This window comes from Chanos chanos, chromosome 4 (assembly GCF_902362185.1).
Source record: "Chanos chanos chromosome 4, fChaCha1.1, whole genome shotgun sequence".
NCBI classification, from domain to species: Eukaryota; Metazoa; Chordata; class Actinopteri; order Gonorynchiformes; family Chanidae; genus Chanos; species Chanos chanos.
Genome location: NC_044498.1, coordinates 630,512 through 655,000, shown reverse-complemented (window position 1 = coordinate 655,000; position 24,489 = coordinate 630,512). Strand labels below are relative to the sequence as shown.

The 24,489-nt window shown below is 45.4% G+C and overlaps 1 protein-coding gene across 3 annotated transcripts in view; it reads right to left on the bottom strand.

Moving 5' to 3' along the window:
* suco (SUN domain containing ossification factor) overlaps positions 1–24,489 on the bottom strand; it is a 72,910-nt gene that overhangs the window by 41,055 nt on the left and 7,366 nt on the right. For all 3 annotated transcript variants that reach the window (XM_030771295.1, XM_030771296.1, XM_030771297.1), the window contains exon 2: positions 1,254–1,362. In XM_030771295.1, coding sequence (XP_030627155.1) covers positions 1,254–1,362 — 109 coding nt within the window. The remainder of the gene's footprint in view (positions 1–1,253; positions 1,363–24,489) is intronic.

Here is a 24,489-nt window from a genome sequence, read left to right as displayed (position 1 = left end):
ATGACTATAATCACATCCACAATCACAATCATGACTATCATCACATCCACAATCACAACCATGACTATCATCAAATTCACAATCACAACCATGACTATAATCACATCCACACTCACAACCATGACTATCATCACAACCATGTGGATCTCTTCTGAAAAAGTGACCAACATTTTGAAAACTAAAACCACATTTGGAGGATCTTCCATCAAACAAACCTGTCTGACACTTCTGGTCTTGGGTAAATAACACACACTGTTATATGTCTGTGTTTAACCCAGAGGCCATACAAGTTAACCTCCCTGACTCAGCAAACCCCGCCTGCAACCCCGCCTGCAACAATGACACGAACACTCAGTCGTCTACCTGCTGGGTTAGAGCACCTCTATCAAGTAAGCAAATGTTTAACCAGAGCTTAAGCGCTGCTTAACCGTGTCACACAGTGCAGTCTGGCCTGTCTGTGTCAAGCCTCATGGATATGTGGGTAAATCACTGAGAATCACAGAGAAACAGGGGAGACCCATGACACTCAGCATGGATCAGGCTGCACACTCCTCTCTCTATGAGGAACCACCAGTCACGTGACAGAGCCTCCGCGGGGCCCCGCTGTGTGGGGGACTCTATAGATGAAGTTGGTGACAGATGTGTGAGTTCAGAGAATTGCACAACCTGGAAACAGAGACAAGTTTATCCAACACACAGCTATTTCAGCCCCTCCCACTCCCCAAAGGTCAGTACACCACAAGCCCCGCCCCCACCTCCCCCTTCACACACACGGTACAGCCTTCCTTCTCCTCACAAATCAACTGTTTAGCGTGTGTGTGTGTGTGCATTAGGGCTGTGTGCATTAGGGCTGTGTGCATTAGGGCCGTGTGTTGGGGTCGAGCGTTTAGGCTGTGCGTTGAGGCCATTTGTCAACGCTGTGTGAGGGCTGTGTGTTAGAGCCCTGTGCGTTGCGGCCATGTGTTAAAGGTGTGTGTGAGGGCTGTGTGTTTAGGGTGTGTGTTAAGGGTGTGTGTGAGGGCTGTGTGTTGAGGCTGTGTGTTAAGGGTGTGTGTGAGGGCTGTGTGTTAAGGGTGTGTGTTAAGGGTGTGTGTTAAGGCTGTGTGTGAGGGCTGTGTGTTAAGGGTGTGTGTTAAGGGTGTGTGTTAAGGGTGTGTGTGAGGGGTGTGTGTGAGGGGCGAGCTGTTTGGGGGGTAAGTGTTTGGGGGTGGGGGGGGGGGTGAGAGGGAGTGTTGTCAGGTGGGGGCTCTTACCTTCTCGTCTGTCCCCTGTTCCGGCAGCGTGTGACGGCCGCTGTCCTGTGCAGAGCGAACTGGGCCAGTGGAGAGCTGCTCTGAACAACAAACATAACGACCAGGATACCTACAAAACACACACACACACACACAGAAAAAAAACACACGTTACAGTTTTTACTTCACACACACAGAAAAAAAACACACGTTACAGTTTTTACTTCACACACACACACATACACACACGTACGCTTACACGCACAAACAGCTTACAATTATCTTTCACACATGTACACACACATAAATGTTATAGTTATGCCGCACACACACATTACAGTTATACTACACACATGTGCACACACCATAGGGAGAGAGAGAGAGAGAGAGAGCAGATATGAGTTGTGAGAGGCTGAGATATGAGTCTATACGTGATACAGGTCATGCCCAAGGCTCTGAAGGAGGCCGCAGCATCCGTTCCCACACAGACACAGTGAAACCCTGAGCTCCACACTCTGGCCCTGCTGGATTAGCCACACTAACAAAGGCCCAGAGCACACAGTCTGCACTAAAAGCTTGTCAAGAAAAGCCATTTCAAAAAACACCCACATTCTTTTCATTCAGCAGGAATTACAGACTACTGTTACCTAACGCCAGATTAAGAGGGTCCCAAATAATTGAGTAACATTTGGCATCTGATCAGAGTCATACCTCATCAAATACGCACCACACACACACACACACTACACACCACGCAAACACACACACTACACACCACGCATCACACACACCTACACACACACACTATGCACCACACACACACACACTACGCACCACACACACCTACACACACACACTACGCACCACACACACACACACTACGCACCACACACACACACACTACACACCACGCAGCACCCTGCTGTGGGCGGGAGAGAAGGGAGATCCAAGAAAGGGTTTAAAATGAGAGAACAGGCTGCTGGAAGTTTGTTCTATGAGAGACTACAGCCAAGTGGCAAAGCAGCTCAACACTGTGTGTGTGTGTGTGTGTGTGTGTGTATTATCTTATCACTGGGGTCAAACTCAGAGAATTCTGGGGGAGGGGAACTCCTCTTTACACCCCTCATTTTACACACACACACTCACACACACACACACACACACACACACACACACTCAAACACACTCACACACACTCACACACGTCATTGTGTGAGGGGAGGTGTTGGGAAAAACTGAGGTGTGTTAACAGCCCATGCCACATTCCTGTGTTCTCCATCTGAGACTCAACGTACATCACCCTCAGCAGCAGCTCATGTGTGTGAGGGACACAGCATTCCCCCAATCCCACACCCCTGCTCCCAAAAACAAGCCCATCACAGACCCCTGCTCCCAAAAACAAGCCCATCACAGACCCCTGCTCCCAAAAACAAGCTCATCACAGACCCCTGCTCCCAAAAACAAGCCCATCACAGACCCCTGCTCCCAAAAACAAGCCCATCACAGACCCCTGTTCCCAAAAATAACCCAATCAATCACAGACCCTGTTCCCAAAAAAAGAAGCCAATCACAGACCCCTGTTCCCAAAAATAACCCAATCACAGACCCTAGTTCCCAAAAATAACCCAATCACAGACCCTAGTTCCCAAAAATAAGCCCCAATCACAGACCCCTGTTCCCAAAAAATAAGCCAATCACAGACCCCTGTTCCCAAAAAATAAGCCCATCACAGACCCTAGTTCCCAAAAATAAGCCCCAATCACAGACCCCTGTTCCCAAAAAATAAGCCAATCACAGACCCCTGTTCCCAAAAAATAAGCCAATCACAGACCCTGTTCCCAAAAAATAAGCCAATCACAGACCCCTGTGAGAAGCTGACATTTGCAACAGTCACCTCTCCTTCTCTCTCTCCCTCACACACACACACACACACACACACACACACACACAGTAACCTGAGCATTTCACCTTGACGGATGACCAGGGGACATGCGGCAGTGCACATGCATGTACATGTTAGCATGCTGTCAACACGGCCACTAATATGGAGCCGGAGAGGAGAGATATGAGCGCTCCCTGCGTCTCCTCTGGGTTTAATTACGTCCCTCTCACTGCTGGAGCAGCCTCAGCGCCCCCCACACACACACACACCCTTCACTTCACTGCACATTTCACTGCAGCTTTCACAGAGGTCATCACATACACCATAATAAACCAGCACCACAACCCCATCCAGTCACTCATTTACAATCCACAAGCTCCCAGTCTGTCACATGACTTCAATACACACAGCCCATAAGTTCAGTTCGTCCAATAGGAGCAGAGGACTAATGAGCTCCTCTGACTTGTGACAGGGTGTGAGAAGAAGCCTTGGGAATGTCCAGAGGTCCTGTTTCATGACCATGCTGGGAGACTCATTCATATTTGTGCGCTCTGAGTGTGTGTGTGTTGGTTTGTTTGACAAGGCCTGGTCAGTGCTTCTGGACATGTGCACATACACACAGAGACCTGAGGGGGAGTGTCCGCATGAGGCTGCATGACGCAACCTTCCTCTGCAACACACACACGCACACACGCTACGCTGGTGTCGTCTTGGAAGAACTGTGAGAGGAAACAGTAGCTGACAGACCAGGGGGGCAGCCTCTGCTGAACAGGGGCACACCAGGTTTAAAATGGATGGAGGTCAAAAGGAGAAATGACTCATGGACCACCAATCACAGCCAACACCACAAACCCACCAAGTCCACACCCACTGAAGACACCACAAACCCACCAAGTCCAGACCCACTGAAAACACCGAAAATTCACCAAGTCCACACCCACTGAAAACACCGCAAATCCACCAAGCTCAGACCCACTGAAAACACCACAAACCAACCAAGTCCAGACCCACTGAAAACACACAAACCCACCAGACCAAGACCAATGCCAGGTACAAGTTGAAATATCTGAGGCCTCCTGTGCTAGAGGGTCAGTCTGAGTGACACACGGATGTCTTGCCAAACGATCGTTCAGATGGCATCAGCATGACTGAGGAATTTTTGTCACAGTCTGTATTTGTGTTAAACTGTATGCCAAACAAGCACAAACAGTGAAAGACCACGCTCTGTATTAAGGTTGTACAGTACAGCACTGAAGAACTCCTTCGTTCACTGAATTGGCATTCAATTGTGAAATGAAGTATTCGATTATTAGGATGGGTGCTCAGTTGCAGTTTTAAGGTTGTTGCTTCTGTAATGTAAGATATTTAGATGTTAAAGCAGCCTACTGTTTATTATCAGTTAACATAAACAATGTGGCCGATAAACACATCTGTACTTTTTGAATTTCAGTGACGGAAGCCTCATTTTGCTCTCCATCAATGCGTCATAAATTCGTGCATAAACTAGGAATAATGTTCGTTCCTGATGCTCAGTCAGGGACAAAAAAAAAGTCCAACAAATCCCTGGTTTAGAAGCATTTTAAGCTTACTGGTGATGATAAACAGGCGGAGTGCCAGACATGCAAGAGAAAACTCGTGTACCGTCAATCAACATCTGGGAAACCATCTGAAAAATGTAAAAGTTTATCTCTGAATTTGTAAAATTAGTAAATTAAGGTCGACAAAATCGTTAGTTACACCTAAATTTAGTTGAGCCTACTGGGCAGATAATCCCTGTATTATTTGTGAATGTTTAGGTGTATCCTCAGCTACGCAAGGAATGCCAACCATCCACACCGCAACTCTGAATCTAATGAGGTAAATACTGTCTATTAAACAGCGTTAAAAAAAAACAAGTGTGAGCTGGACTTCCTCATATTCATAATCTCTTTATTCATATTACTGAGTAGAGAGTAGAGTATCCTGAAACATCAGGCCAAAACGATGAGGTCGTAACAGACACACTGTTACCACACAGGTACAGACACAGACACTGTTACCACACAGATACAGATACAGACACACTGTTACCACACAGATACAGACACACTGTTACCACACAGGTACAGATACAGACACACTGTTACCACACAGGTACAGATACAGACACTGTTACCACACAGATACAGATACAGACACACTGTTACCACACAGATACAGACACACTGTTACCACACAGATACAGATACAGACACACTGTTACCACACAGATACAGATACAGACACACTGTTACCACACAGATACAGACACTGTTACCACACAGGTACAGACACACTGTTACCACACAGATACAGATACAGACACACTGTTACCACACAGATACAGACACACTGTTACCACACAGGTACAGATACAGACACTGTTACCACACAGATACAGACACACTGTTACCACACAGGTACAGATACAGACACACTGTTACCACACAGGCACAGACACTGTTACCACACAGGTACAGACACTGTTACCACACAGATACAGACACACTGTTACCACACAGGTACAGACACACTGTTACCACACAGATACAGACACACTGTTACCACACAGATACAGACACACTGTTACCACACAGATACAGATACAGACACTGTTACCACACAGGTACAGATACAGACACTGTTACCACACAGATACAGATACAGACACACTGTTACCACACAGATACAGACACACTGTTACCACACAGAAACAGATACAGACACTGTTACCACACAGGTACAGATACAGACACACTGTTACCACACAGATACAGACACACTGTTACCACACAGATACAGATACAGACACTGTTACCACACAGATACAGATACAGACACTGTTACCACACAGATACAGACACACTGTTACCACACAGGTACAGATACAGACACACTGTTACCACACAGGTACAGATACAGACACTGTTACCACACAGGTACAGATACAGACACTGTTACCACACAGATACAGACACACTGTTACCACACAGATACAGATACAGACACACTGTTACCACACAGATACAGACACACTGTTACCACACAGATACAGATACAGACACACTGTTACCACACAGGTACAGATACAGACACACTGTTACCACACAGGTACAGATACAGACACACTGTTACCACACAGATACAGACACACTGTTACCACACAGATACAGATACAGACACTGTTACCACACAGATACAGACACACTGTTACCACACAGATACAGATACAGACACACTGTTACCACACAGGTACAGACACACTGTTACCACACAGATACAGATACAGACACTGTTACCACACAGATACAGACACACTGTTACCACACAGATACAGATACAGACACACTGTTACCACACAGATACAGACACACTGTTACCACACAGGTACAGATACAGACACACTGTTACCACACAGGTACAGATACAGACACTGTTACCACACAGATACAGATACAGACACACTGTTACCACACAGATACAGACACACTGTTACCACACAGATACAGATACAGACACACTGTTACCACACAGATACAGATACAGACACACTGTTACCACACAGATACAGACACTGTTACCACACAGGTACAGACACACTGTTACCACACAGATACAGATACAGACACACTGTTACCACACAGATACAGACACACTGTTACCACACAGGTACAGATACAGACACTGTTACCACACAGATACAGACACACTGTTACCACACAGGTACAGATACAGACACACTGTTACCACACAGGCACAGACACTGTTACCACACAGGTACAGACACTGTTACCACACAGATACAGACACACTGTTACCACACAGGTACAGACACACTGTTACCACACAGATACAGACACACTGTTACCACACAGATACAGACACACTGTTACCACACAGATACAGATACAGACACTGTTACCACACAGGTACAGATACAGACACTGTTACCACACAGATACAGATACAGACACACTGTTACCACACAGATACAGACACACTGTTACCACACAGAAACAGATACAGACACTGTTACCACACAGGTACAGATACAGACACACTGTTACCACACAGATACAGACACACTGTTACCACACAGATACAGATACAGACACTGTTACCACACAGATACAGATACAGACACTGTTACCACACAGATACAGACACACTGTTACCACACAGGTACAGATACAGACACACTGTTACCACACAGGTACAGATACAGACACTGTTACCACACAGGTACAGATACAGACACTGTTACCACACAGATACAGACACACTGTTACCACACAGATACAGATACAGACACACTGTTACCACACAGATACAGACACACTGTTACCACACAGATACAGATACAGACACTGTTACCACACAGGTACAGATACAGACACACTGTTACCACACAGGTACAGATACAGACACACTGTTACCACACAGATACAGACACACTGTTACCACACAGATACAGATACAGACACTGTTACCACACAGATACAGACACACTGTTACCACACAGATACAGATACAGACACACTGTTACCACACAGGTACAGACACACTGTTACCACACAGATACAGATACAGACACTGTTACCACACAGATACAGACACACTGTTACCACACAGATACAGATACAGACACACTGTTACCACACAGGTACAGATACAGACACACTGTTACCACACAGGTACAGATACAGACACACTGTTACCACACAGATACAGACACACTGTTACCACACAGATACAGATACAGACACTGTTACCACACAGATACAGACACACTGTTACCACACAGATACAGATACAGACACACTGTTACCACACAGGTACAGACACACTGTTACCACACAGATACAGATACAGACACACTGTTACCACACAGATACAGACACTGTTACCACACAGATACAGACAAACTGTTACCACACAGATACAGATACAGACACTGTTACCACACAGATACAGACACACTGTTACCACACAGGTACAGATACAGACACACTGTTACCACACAGGTACAGATACAGACACACTGTTACCACACAGGTACAGATACAGACACTGTTACCACACAGATACAGACACACTGTTACCACACAGATACAGACACACTGTTACCACACAGATACAGATACAGACACTGTTACCACACAGATACAGACACACTGTTACCACACAGATACAGATACAGACACACTGTTACCACACAGGTACAGACACACTGTTACCACACAGATACAGATACAGACACACTGTTACCACACAGATACAGATACAGACACACTGTTACCACACAGGTACAGATACAGACACACTGTTACCACACAGGTACAGATACAGACACTGTTACCACACAGATACAGACACTGTTACCACACAGATACAGACACACTGTTACCACACAGGTACAGATACAGACACTGTTACCACACAGGTACAGATACAGACACTGTTACCACACAGATACAGATACAGACACACTGTTACCACACAGGTACAGATACAGACACTGTTACCACACAGATACAGATACAGACACACTGTTACCACACAGGTACAGATACAGACACACTGTTACCACACAGATACAGACACTGTTACCACACAGATACAGATACAGACACACTGTTACCACACAGGTACAGATACAGACACACTGTTACCACACAGGTACAGACACTGTTACCACACAGATACAGACACACTGTTACCACACAGGTACAGATACAGACACACTGTTACCACACAGATACAGATACAGACACTGTTACCACACAGATACAGATACAGACACTGTTACCACACAGGTACAGACACACTGTTACCACACAGATACAGACACACTGTTACCACACAGATACAGACACACTGTTACCACACAGATACAGACACACTGTTACCACACAGGTACAGATACAGACACTGTTACCACACAGGTACAGATACAGACACTGTTACCACACAGATACAGATACAGACACTGTTACCACACAGGTACAGATACAGACACTGTTACCACACAGATACAGATACAGACACACTGTTACCACACAGATACAGACACACTGTTACCACACAGGTACAGATACAGACACACTGTTACCACACAGATACAGATACAGACACACTGTTACCACACAGATACAGACACACTGTTACCACACAGATACAGACACACTGTTACCACACAGATACAGATACAGACACACTGTTACCACACAGGTACAGATACAGACACACTGTTACCACACAGATACAGATACAGACACTGTTACCACACAGGTACAGATACAGACACACTGTTACCACACAGATACAGGTACAGACACTGTTACCACACAGGTACAGATACAGACACTGTTACCACACAGATACAGATACAGACACACTGTTACCACACAGATACAGACACACTGTTACCACACAGGTACAGATACAGACACACTGTTACCACACAGATACAGATACAGACACACTGTTACCACACAGGTACAGATACAGACACGCTGTTACCACACAGATACAGACACTGTTACCACACAGATACAGACACAGACACACTGTTACCACACAGATACAGGTACAGACACTGTTACCACACAGATACAGACACACTGTTACCACACAGATACAGACACACTGTTACCACACAGGTACAGATACAGACACTGTTACCACACAGATACAGGTACAGACACTGTTACCACACAGATACAGACACTGTTACCACACAGGTACAGATACAGACACACTGTTACCACACAGATACAGACACACTGTTACCACACAGATACAGACACACTGTTACCACACAGGTACAGATACAGACACACTGTTACCACACAGATACAGATACAGACACTCTGTTACCACACAGATACAGACACACTGTTACCACACAGGTACAGATACAGACACACTGTTACCACACAGATACAGATACAGACACTCTGTTACCACACAGATACAGACACACTGTTACCACACAGATACAGATACAGACACTCTGTTACCACACAGATACAGACACACTGTTACCACACAGATACAGATACAGACACTGTTACCACACAGGTACAGATACAGACACTGTTACCACACAGGTACAGACACACTGTTACCACACAGATACAGACACACTGTTACCACACAGATACAGATACAGACACTGTTACCACACAGGTACAGACACACTGTTACCACACAGGTACAGACACACTGTTACCACACAGGTACAGATACAGACACACTGTTACCACACAGATACAGATACAGACACTGTTACCACACAGATACAGACACTGTTACCACACAGATACAGACACACTGTTACCACACAGATACAGATACAGACACTGTTACCACACAGGTACAGACACTGTTACCACACAGATACAGACACACTGTTACCACACAGGTACAGACACTGTTACCACACAGGTACAGACACTGTTACCACACAGGTACAGACACACTGTTACCACACAGATACAGATACAGACACTGTTACCACACAGATACAGATACAGACACTGTTACCACACAGATACAGACACACTGTTACCACACAGATACAGACACACTGTTACCACACAGGTACAGATACAGACACTGTTACCACACAGATACAGATACAGACACACTGTTACCACACAGATACAGACACACTGTTACCACACAGATACAGATACAGACACTGTTACCACACAGGTACAGATACAGACACTGTTACCACACAGGTACAGACACACTGTTACCACACAGATACAGACACACTGTTACCACACAGATACAGATACAGACACTGTTACCACACAGGTACAGACACACTGTTACCACACAGGTACAGATACAGACACACTGTTACCACACAGATACAGATACAGACACTGTTACCACACAGATACAGACACACTGTTACCACACAGATACAGACACACTGTTACCACACAGATACAGATACAGACACTGTTACCACACAGGTACAGATACAGACACTGTTACCACACAGGTACAGACACTCTGTTACCACACAGATACAGACACACTGTTACCACACAGATACAGATACAGACACTGTTACCACACAGATACAGACACACTGTTACCACACAGGTACAGACACACTGTTACCACACAGGTACAGACACACTGTTACCACACAGGTACAGATACAGACACACTGTTACCACACAGATACAGATACAGACACTGTTACCACACAGATACAGACACTGTTACCACACAGATACAGACACACTGTTACCACACAGATACAGATACAGACACTGTTACCACACAGATACAGACACTGTTACCACACAGGTACAGACACTGTTACCACACAGATACAGACACACTGTTACCACACAGGTACAGACACTGTTACCACACAGGTACAGACACTGTTACCACACAGGTACAGACACACTGTTACCACACAGATACAGATACAGACACTGTTACCACACAGGTACAGACACTGTTACCACACAGGTACAGACACTGTTACCACACAGATACAGACACTGTTACCACACAGATACACACACTGTTACCACACAGGTACAGACACTGTTACCACACAGATACAGATACAGACACTGTTACCACACAGATACAGACACTGTTACCACACAGATACAGATACAGACACACTGTTACCACACAGGTACAGACACTGTTACCACACAGGTACAGACACTGTTACCACACAGATACAGATACAGACACTGTTACCACACAGATACAGACACTGTTACCACACAGGTACAGACACTGTTACCACACAGATACAGATACAGACACACTGTTACCACACAGATACAGACACACTGTTACCACACAGATACAGACACTGTTACCACACAGATACAGACACTGTTACCACACAGATACAGACACTGTTACCACACAGATACAGGTACAGACACTGTTACCACACAGATACAGATACAGACACTGTTACCACACAGATACAGACACTGTTACCACACAGATACAGATACAGACACTGTTACCACACAGGTACAGACACTGTTACCACACAGTTACAGACACTGTTACCACACAGATACAGATACAGACACTGTTACCACACAGGTACAGACACTGTTACCACACAGGTACAGACACTGTTACCACACAGATACAGACACTGTTACCACACAGGTACAGACACTGTTACCACACAGATACAGATACAGACACACTGTTACCACACAGATACAGACACTGTTACCACACAGATACAGACACTGTTACCACACAGATACAGATACAGACACTGTTACCACACAGATACAGATACAGACACTGTTACCACACAGATACAGACACTGTTACCACACAGATACAGATACAGACACTGTTACCACACAGATACAGACACTGTTACCACACAGGTACAGACACTGTTACCACACAGATACAGATACAGACACTGTTACCACACAGATACAGACACTGTTACCACACAGATACAGATACAGACACTGTTACCACACAGGTACAGACACTGTTACCACACAGGTACAGACACTGTTACCACACAGGTACAGACACTGTTACCACACAGATACAGATACAGACACTGTTACCACACAGATACAGACACTGTTACCACACAGGTACAGACACTGTTACCACACAGGTACAGACACTGTTACCACACAGATACAGACACTGTTACCACACAGGTACAGACACTGTTACCACACAGATACAGATACAGACACACTGTTACCACACAGATACAGACACACTGTTACCACACAGATACAGACACTGTTACCACACAGATACAGACACTGTTACCACACAGATACAGACACTGTTACCACACAGATACAGATACAGACACTGTTACCACACAGATACAGACACTGTTACCACACAGATACAGACACACTGTTACCACACAGGTACAGATACAGACACACTGTTACCACACAGATACAGATACAGACACTGTTACCACACAGGTACAGATACAGACACACTGTTACCACACAGATACAGATACAGACACTGTTACCACACAGACACAGACACTGTTACCACACAGGTACAGATACACTGTTACCACACAGATACAGATACAGACACACTGTTACCACACAGGTACAGATACAGACACACTGTTACCACACAGGTACAGATACAGACACACTGTTACCACACAGGTACAGATACAGACACACTGTTACCACACAGATACAGAGACACTGTTACCACACAGGTACAGATACACTGCTATACAGAAATCCTAATGCGGATGATCTCGTATTTCAGAACTGTATGAAATGTATATTACACATTCAGTTCCCCACAAAGCACTTTTTCATCTGTCTTTAAACAGAAAAACTGAAGGCAATCATTTCATTTCTCATACAACAGAATGCAGTCCTGTGACAAAAATGATCAGTGTTTTTACTAAGGTCTAAACCAACTTATATCACATATATAACATACGTTACACAAAGAAGTTTTGATAATATTGCTGCAAATAGCTTTCATCTCTAAAAAGATCTTCACATACCCCAAGAAAGACACACACACACAGTGCCAAACCATCCAAACACCCACCACGCTGGCAGAAAGCGACACACACACACTCCCTCTCTGAAGAAACAGTTTTTCTTTTCCTTCTCTTAAAGGCAGCCGTGTGACCCAGTTCTGCTGCCTTCATAAGGGTGAGGAACCACTCCTGTTTCCACTGTCAGTCAATCACACACACACACATAACACACACACAGCACACACACACACACACACACACATACACACACACAACACACACATGCATACACACACCACACACACACACACACACAGCACATGACACACACACACAGGCACACACACAGGCACACACAGACACACACAGACACACACAGGCTAACTCAGCACAAAACTCCCAGCCTAAACACTTCCTGTGCAGAGTGTTGGGGGGAGGAGTGGCCTGCAGGAGACAGATCAGTTCTCTGAGCTCCTCAGACACAGAGCATATGAGCACACACCAGGAGTCCCCTTCATCCAGCCTAACTCATGTCACAGTGACTGACTACTCACACACAGCCAACCACAAGCAAAGGTCAGCGGACAACACACACCATGAGAGAGAGAGAGACAGACAACACACACCGTGAGAGAGAGAGAGAGACAACACACACCGTGAGAGAGAGAGAGAGAGAGAGACACAACACACACCGTGATAGAGAGAGAGAGAGAGAGAGGAGGAGACATTACATACTGAGAGAGAGAGAGAGACAACATACACCGTGAAAGAGAGAAAGAGAGAGAGAGAGAAGGAGACATTACATACTGAGAAAGAGAGAGAGAGGGAGACAACACACACGCTCCTTTCAGTCTCTCAAAGAAGGTCAAAGAGACATGAGTGTAGAGCCAGAGGGTTGGAATAAATGCATTTGGGGTATGGTCCAGGTTTGAGGTGTGGTCCAGGTTTGGGGTGCGGTCCAGGTTTGGGGTGCGGTCCAGGTTTGGGGTGCGGTCCAGGTTTGGGGTATGGTCCAGGTTTGGGGTATGGTCCAGGTTTGGGGTATGGTCCAGGTTTGGGGTATGGTCCAGGTTTGGGGTGTGGTCCAGGTTTGGGGTACTGCAGCCAGCCTAAACACATACCGGTTCCAAATTCCCCCAAAACATCACCTTCACTCAGCAACAATCACCAAACATCACCTTCACTCAGCTACAATCACCAAACAACACCTTCACTCAGCTACAATCACCAAACAACACCTTCAGTCAGCTACAATCACCAAACATCACCAAACATCACCTTCACTCAGCTACAATCACCAAACATCACCTTCACTCAGCAACAATCACCAAACATCACCTTCACTCAGCAACAATCACCAAACATCACCTTCACTCAGCAACAATCACCAAACATCACCTTCACTCAGCTACAATCACCAAACATCACCTTCACTCAGCTACAATCACCAAACATCACCTACACTCAGCTACAATCACCAAACAACACCTTCAGTCAGCTACAATCACCAAACATCACCAAACATCACCTTCACTCAGCTACAATCACCAAACATCACCAAACATCACCTTCACTCAGCTACAATCACCAAACATCACCAAACATCACCTTCACTCACCAAACATCACCTTCACTCAGCTACAATCACCACTCATCACCTTCACTCAGCTACAATCACCAAACAACACTTTCACTCAGCTACAATCACCAAACATCACCTACACTCAGCTACAATCACCAGTCATCACCTTCACTCAGCTACAATCACCAAACAACACTTTCAGTCAGCTACAATCACCAAACAACGCTTTCAGTCAGCTACAATCACCAAACAACGCTTTCAGTCAGCTACAATCACCAAACAACACTTTCAGTCAGCTACAATCACCAAACGCTGAGTAGAACACGGCTAAATCCCAGATAACAGGAATCACAATCAAGGCCAGAGGCAGAGCCCAGGCCCGCAGGACAGAGACTACGACAGAAAGGATTTGATGGAGCAGAAAAGAATGAAAGCGAGAGCTTAAGCATTGAACCGTTCGTTTAATACAACTGGCCGATCATCTGATTCTGATTCAGCGTCCTCAGTGAACGAGTCCAACAGGATTCCTCTAACCACTTCCTGTTTGGCTTCCAACGACACAGTTTTGGCACGACTGCTCATCAGCGCAGTGCCAACCACTGCACATGAGGTTAGAGGTTTAAGGGAGAAAAGCGAAACCCAAGACTCATTTACAGGATGAGCAGTGAACAGCAGACTGGGACTGACACAGAGAGGCAGGAGAGGGAAAGTTAGAGGAGTGAGTGTGACAGAAAAGACTGACACAGAGAGGCGTCATGCCGCACCACGCCCACACGGATCTGCCAGCGTCACACATGAAGTTCAAGTTCAAGTTCAAGTTTATTTAGAGCCCAATATCACTGTTTACAGTCTCAAGGGGCTTTACAGGCCACAACAGTCAAATCAAAATATGAAATATGAACATATTCACCTCTGTGCTCATGCCTGGGACACTGCTCCTCATGGGAGCCCAGCACAGAGGGAAAGCTGTTTAAACTTAAACATCTAAAGCCTACTCTCTCTCTCTCTCTCTGCCCCAGGTTCACTCACATAACACCGGATCCTTCTCAGTCAGCACAGGAACTGCCTTTGACAAGCCATTTTCATATCTGAGTATTTATTGTCCTGTACCAGAGATAAGCAAATGAGACCATTCACAGCCTATGTAGACCTGACTCAGCCCTGCCACCACCGCACCAGCCACCCAGAGAAACAACTGCCCCTGCCCATTCCGGCACGTTCTGTGATGTGCTTGACATGCCACTCTCCGTCACCGTACCGTCACGCACAGAAGAGTTCCAAACAAACCCTGTGTAAACTCTCCCAAACAGCGTCAAGCTAGAGGTGGTGGCATCTCACGCACGCACGCACGCACGCACACACACACACACACACACACACACACACAGATGTGACTGAACCTGTTAGAAGATGAATGAAACTGAACATGGAAGATATAGGCCTAGTGGTGTTCGTCTCTCTCTCTCTGTATTCACCAACTGCACACTCCAAACTCCTGATCCAATGACTATGATCCGTGTACGGCAGGATAAAAAGCACTCTCCCCTATCCCTCCTAAAGAACTCTTTGTGATCATTCACACAAATTTCATATGTGGACTGCAGCATTCACAGACTGATTGAAAAACTCTGCTAACTAAACTCAAACATTACTGACTCAGAGAGTGGATTTTGGGGTTACGGGATCCTGTTTTTCCCGCTCAGCGTCACTCTCAGTGAGCACTATCAAAAGCAGTGCAGCAAAAAGACTGCAACGTGAAAGAGCTTCCAGTGCTCAGTGGAAACAAGCACCCACACGTCTGACGTCTGAGCAGAACAGAGAAGAACCAACGCACAGACGAAGGCTCCACAGTGGTCCTCACAGGGGATAGGCTCACCTCGCTGTCACTCACACTGCCACAGTGACTGATTAACGTGGAGTCTGAGACGGTCAGCTGTGTCAGCCAATGAGGAAGTACAGCTGAAGACCTGAAGAATCCACATTCTCTCTTCACAACACAACCCTCTGGGTTCCCATGACAATGCACAGTGCTAACACAGTCACAGTCACACGCACACAGACATACACACACACACACTCACACACATTCACACAGACACACACACATATACACACACACACACACACACACACACACACACACACACACACGTCTTTAGCACCAGTTTAAGAAGAGTTGCACAGTAGGGCCCCTACAGCAATGCCCGTCTCAGAACCCTGCCCCTAACCCCGCCTTCATATTGTCATAGCAACAAGATGACTGATATAAAAAATAAAAAACGAGTCACAGTTGCGTATTTGAGAATGTTAATCACACCCAGATCATAAACAAAACAGTGAATTTATTCACAAATTCCATTCACAATCCTTTCAAATCAGTCTGTTCACCACTTTCAGTCACCACTGCTATTTGTCTTCAACCAAAGCCCATTTTCCTCATTCCAGACAAGTGACCCATCAGTGTTCAGGCTCAGTGTTGAGGCTCAGTGTTCAGGCTCAGTGTTCAGGCTCAGTGTTCAGGCTCAGTGTTTGCTGTGTAGCTGTGAGGCAGCAGAGTCTCACTTTGACGAGTATGTGCGATACAGTATAAAGAAAGCAAAAGCCTGGTGTTTCTGTTAGCTCAGTATCAGAACGTGCGTTTGAGCAGACTGCATATCAGAGATTTGACAAAAAGAAAAAAAATTAAAACATGTCGCTGGCTTTTCTCGTCCTCAAAAACCTCAGATTAAACACAGTGAATCTGTTATTTAGAAATGATAACAGGACCAGCTCCTGCCTAAACTGGCCACCTCAGACAGACCTCACTCACAGACAGGCCTGAGACAGACCTCACTCACGGACAGGCCTGAGACAGACCTCACTCACGGACAGGCCTGAGACAGACCTCACTCACGGACAGGCCTGAGACAGACCTCACTCACGGACAGGCCTCAGACAGACCTCACTCACGGACAGACCTGAGGCAGACCTCACTCACGGACAGGCCTGAGACAGACCTCGTTCACGGACAGGCCTGAGACAGACCTCACTCACGGACAGGCCTCAGACAGACCTCACTCAGAGACATACCTCACTCACGGACAGGCCTGAGACAGACCTCACTCACGGACAGGCCTGAGACAGACCTCACTCACGGACAGGCCTGAGACAGACCTCACTCACGGGCAGGCCTCAGACAGACCTCACTCACGGGCAGGCCTCAGACAGAGCTCACTCACAGACAGGCCTGAGACAGACCTCACTCACGGACAGGCCTGAGACAGACCTCACTCACGGACAGGCCTCAGACAGAGCTCACTCACGGACAGGCCTCAGACAGACAGACCTGAGACAGACCTCACTCACGGACAGGCCTGAGACAGAACTCACTCACAGACAGACCTGACACAGACCTCACTCACGGACAGGCCTGAGACAGACCTCACTCACGGACAGAGATGAATGAAGCTACCCATGGGACCATCTGAAGTGTCAGAGGAGGTGCGGTGGATGAGGACTGAGGAGAGTGTGGAGGAGTGTCTGGGTTGGGTGGGGGCTGTCTGAGGAGGGAGTGTGATGACATCCTGCCCCCCCCCCCCCCCCCCCCCCTCCTGACATTAAACCCCCTTAACCAGTGGCTACTGGCGTGAGAGAGTGAGACAGAACATTTATGAGACAGTGTGGACTGTGCCAATGTGAGACAGAGAAACAGAAAGTCTGCTAGACAAACTGGACCCTCAATGTGTTGGAGTGGACCTGTTAACTGCAAAAACAGGCTGGCCCAGCAGAGCGACCCTGACGACACATGGCTCTAACCCACAGAGGGGCTTCTGGTCTACAGAGCAAAGACAAAGACCCAAATCCCAACTCCCACGGTCTGACTAAACTCATCACATCCCTGTCTGGACAGGCACAGAACTCAGGGCAAACAGAGGAGGCAGAGAGAGAGAGGGCGAGTGAGAGAAAGACACCAAAGACATTTTCCACTAGTTGAATACACCAGCCTGGAGCATGACACCATGATCCATGAGAAGAACAGAACCATGGCAACAAAAAACAAGATCTCTCCCAACTCTCCATTTGTGGCCGCAGTAGTTGAAAAAGCAACTAAATTCACATAAAGCCCTCCTGAAAGAACCGACTGCTCACTAATAAAAGGGTGTTTCCATCATCTTGCAGTTTTATCAATTTCACTGAATTCTACTCAACGTTTTCTGAAATCCAGCTCCAGCCCTCAGGAAAGGTCAATTAAAATGACACAGCCTACTCTCACACTTCCATCCGCTATACGCCCACACTTCGCTATACTCCCGCACTTCCATCCGCTTTACTTCCACACTTCCATCCGCTATACTCCAACACTTCGCTATACTCCCGCACTTCCATCCGCTTTACTTCCACACTTCCATCCGCTATACACCAACACTTTGCTATACTCCCACACTTCCATCTGCTTTACTCTCACACTTCCATCCGCTACACTCCCGCACTTCCATCCGCTACACTCCCGCACTTCCATATGTTATACTCCTGCACTTCCTTACGTACCAAATGGAGCCAATAGATGGACATATCACACGAACAGATGAGGTAGAAAAAGAGACAATATTTACTCAGCTATTTACTTAGGAATAATCGTCAAACACAGCACCAGGAACACAGTTATGACCATATCCGTTCCACACAAACACAGCTTCTTCTATCAAAGTATGATTTCAAATCACTGGTGTTATGACCCTCGGTCATTAGCTCTTGTGTATGTTTCTGTTGTTTCGCTGTGTGGGTGTGAAGAACAAACAGAGAGAGATTTGTTGTATTTGAGTGATTAGTGGTGTTATATGGTGTTTGTTAAGTGTTCCTCCTTTGTCTATAAAAGAAACCGGTTGTTGATTGTGTGAGTTGTTGTGAGTGTTGTGTTAGTTTCTGCTGTTAAATTTGTGTATAAGAGTGTTCGTAATTTTGTGTGCGTGGTTAACATCTGTTTCTGTTTCTGCCCTGGGAGCTGTAGGGGTGAGCTGCCATTTTTGTTACCTTTATCGTTACTCCTGTTTTGGTTAGATAGGGAGTCAGTGTAAGGCTTGTCTTTATTTTGTCTTTTCTTTTCTGGTAGAGTAGGTAGATTTTTTCCAAAATAGTTAGTTTTCGTTTTGGTTGTTATTTTGGCCTTGGCAAGCCTGACGCTATTCTCCCCTTTCTTTTTTTTTATTTTGGTGTACATAAAATTGTAAATATCTTTTGGTAATTATATGGTCTCTGTCACTTTTGTGTTGCGCCCCAGTACCCCTAGAGCTGGGATGTAACACTGGCCACGTGGCAGTCTCAGGTCTCCTAGCTGTGATTGGTCATGTGGCAGTCTCAGGTCTCCTAGCTGTGATTGGTCATGTGGCAGTCTCAGGTCTCCTAGCTGTGATTGGTCATGTGGCAGTCTCAGGTCTCCTAGCTGTGATTGGTCATGTGGCAGTCTCAGGTCTCCTGACTGTGATTGGTCATGTGGCAGTCTCAGGTCTCCTAGCTGTGATTGGTCATGTGGCAGTCTCAGGTCTCCTGACTGTGATTGGTCATGTGGCAGTCTCAGGTCTCCTAGCTGTGATTGGGCAGGTTTCCATTCTGTCTGCAGTAACACGGGCAGGGCTGATTCACAGTCACTGGCAGTAACATGGGAAACTGCCATTTGGAAACAACATGCTGTCTAACAACCATAATGTCATCAGCAGTGCCTAACTCCCCCTGCCAAGCCCCCCCCCCCCCATGCAAGTCTACGCTGTGCTATGCAGACTTTCACTTTGTGTGAGGGATTTTCAGAACAAACGCTGCAGAAACACAGTGTGAGGAAAATCCTGGATTATCAAAGAAATACCATGGCCCAAAAACCACACATCTCTGACATTTAACCACAACCAGAAAAACGAAAGGAATGCACACATGCACACACACACATATGCACACGCGCACACGCACACACACACACACGCGCGCACACACACACATATGCACTCGCACAAATACACACGCATGCACTCCCACGCATACACCAACTCTCGAGTTTCTACATTAACATCAAGTACTCGTTAATCGTGTGATGCTAGATCTCACCCGAACTCAGTTTCCGGTGAGAGCCCTTGGTAAACAAGAGGAAGCAGAAAAGGGTGAATCGACTGTTTATTTTATTGTTGTATTTCACTGTGCAAATTTTCTTTACCAGCTGTCGTAGTGATGAAATAAACGTGCAACAATTGTGAGATGTGGACGGATTTCCCAAGGATGGCTCTGACATCGAGTCTGTCATATAATAGACTAGACTACTACACTCCGTCATATAATAGACTAGACTACTACACTCCGTCATATAATAGACTAGACTACTACACTCCGTCATATAATAGACTAGGCTACTACACTCCGTCATATAATAGACTAGACTACTACACTCTGTCATATAATAGACTAGGCTACTACACTCTGTCATATAATAGACTAGGCTACTACACTCCGTCATATAATAGACTAGACTACTACACTCTGTCATATAATAGACTAGACTACTACACTCCGTCAAATAATAGACTAGACTACTACACTCTGTCATATAATAGACTAGGCTACTACACTCTGTCATATAATAGACTAGACTACTACACTGTCATATAATAGACTAGACTACTACACTCTGTCATATAATAGACTAGACTACTACACTCCGTCAAATAATAGACTAGACTACTACACTCTGTCATATAATAGACTAGACTACTACACTGTCATATAATAGACTAGACTACTACACTCTGTCATATAATAGACTAGACTACTACACTCCGTCATATAATAGACTAGACTACTACACTCCGTCATATAATAGACTAGACTACTACACTCCGTCATATAATAGACTAGGCTACTACACTCCGTCATATAATAGACTAGACTACTACACTCCGTCAAATAATAGACTAGGCTACTACACTCTGTCATATAATAGACTAGGCTACTACACTCTGTCATATAATAGACTAGGCTACTACACTCTGTCATATAATAGACTAGGCTACTACACTCTGTCATATAATAGACTAGGCTACTACACTCCGTCATATAATAGACTAGACTACTACACTCCGTCAAATAATAGACTAGGCTACTACACTCTGTCATATAATAGACTAGGCTACTACACTCTGTCATATAATAGACTAGGCTACTACACTCCGTCATATAATAGACTAGACTACTACACTCCGTCAAATAATAGACTAGGCTACTACACTCTGTCATATAATAGACTAGACTACTACACTCTGTCATATAATAGACTAGACTACTACACTCCGTCAAATAATAGACTAGGCTACTACACTCCGTCATATAATAGACTAGACTACTACACTCTGTCATATAATAGAGTAGGCTACTACACTCTGTCATATAATAGACTAGACTACTACACTCTGTCATATAATAGACTAGACTACTACACTCCGTCATATAATAGACTAGGCTACTACACTCTGTCATATAATAGACTAGACTACTACACTCCGTCATATAATAGACTAGGCTACTACACTCCGTCATATAATAGACTAGACTACTACACTCCGTCATATAATAGACTAGACTACTACACTCTGACATATAATAGACTAGGCTACTACACTCCGTCATATAATAGACTAGGCTACTACACTCCGTCATATAATAGACTAGGCTACTACACTCTGTCATATAATAGACTAGACTACTACACTCTGTCATATAATAGACTAGACTACTACACTCCGTCATATAATAGACTAGGCTACTACACTCTGTCATATAATAGACTAGACTACTACACTCTGTCATATAATAGACTAGACTACTACACTCCGTCATATAATAGACTAGACTACTACACTCCGTCATATAATAGACTAGACTACTACACTCCGTCATATAATAGACTAGGCTACTACACTCTGTCATATAATAGACTAGACTACTACACTCTGTCATATAATAGACTAGAGTCATATACTACACTCTCTCATATAATGATTACCAGGTTTTAACGAATTTACCAAAAAACCATCTGCTATTTCTAAACACAATAAGAACATTTAGGCTACATCCACGCAAGTAAATCTGAAAACGCAGATTTTATGTATAAACATTTTGTTGACTGAACTTTCTGTCCTGGGCTACTGTAGAATGTTGGTAACAATAACGCTAAAATATCGTCGGTATCATCCATACTGTACCATTGCGTAAGGTAAGACCAAGTGTTATCTTCATATGTGTCGTTAATTTGATGCTCTTTTTAAGGTGCTGAAACCAACCCCATCACAGTTGCAAGGTCTTTTAACTGATGCAAGACCAAGTGCAGGCATCACTATGAAGACCCGTGTGCATACCAGGGAAGCAACGGCACACGGTATGTTGTCAAACCGTTCAGTGCGTCCCTTATGGTTAAATACACACATGAACCGCGGTATTCCTGTGATTTCCAAAACTTGCTTATTGCGCTGCAGACTACACGCACGTTGTACCTTCAGATCCACAGAACATCTCTGGAGCCTATCAGAACATCTCTGGAGCCTATCAGAATTTCCCTGCAGCCAATCAGCACTCTGTATGCAAATATGAGCTGGAGAAGAGAAGGGAAACTAACGACAAATAATCTCTCAGCTCTAACGTGACAATGGCGAGCGCTAGTGAGACAGAGAGAAGGAAATTTGAAGAGGCACCGCTGTCTTCCAGATCTGTGATGGAGTATCAGGGCCACATTTAGGGAAAAAAATCGGTTTTGAGAATAAAGTCGTAATATTACAAGAATAAAGTGATATTTCAAGAAAAAAAAATTCACAATATTACGCGAGTACAATATTACCAGCACCCAACAAAATGGGCAAGAGGACAGTTGGCTTGAGCCTGCTTCTGCCGACTGCCCTTTGTGTGTCTGCTTCTGCCGACTGCTCTCTGTGTGTCTGCTTCTGCCGACTGCCCTTTGTGTGTCTGCTTCTGCCGACTGCCCTTTGTGTGTCTGCTTCTGCCGACTGCCCTTTGTGTGTCTGCTTCTGCCGACTGCTCTTTGTGTGTCTGCTTCTGCCGACTGCTCTTTGTGTGTCTGCTTCTGCCGACTGCTCTTTGTGTGTCTGCTTCTGCCGACTGCCCTTTGTGTGTCTGCTTCTGCCGACTGCTCTCTGTGTGTCTGCTTCTGCCGACTGCTCTCTGTGTGTCTGCTTCTGCCGACTGCTCTTTGTGTGTCTGCTTCTGCCGACTGCCCTTTGTG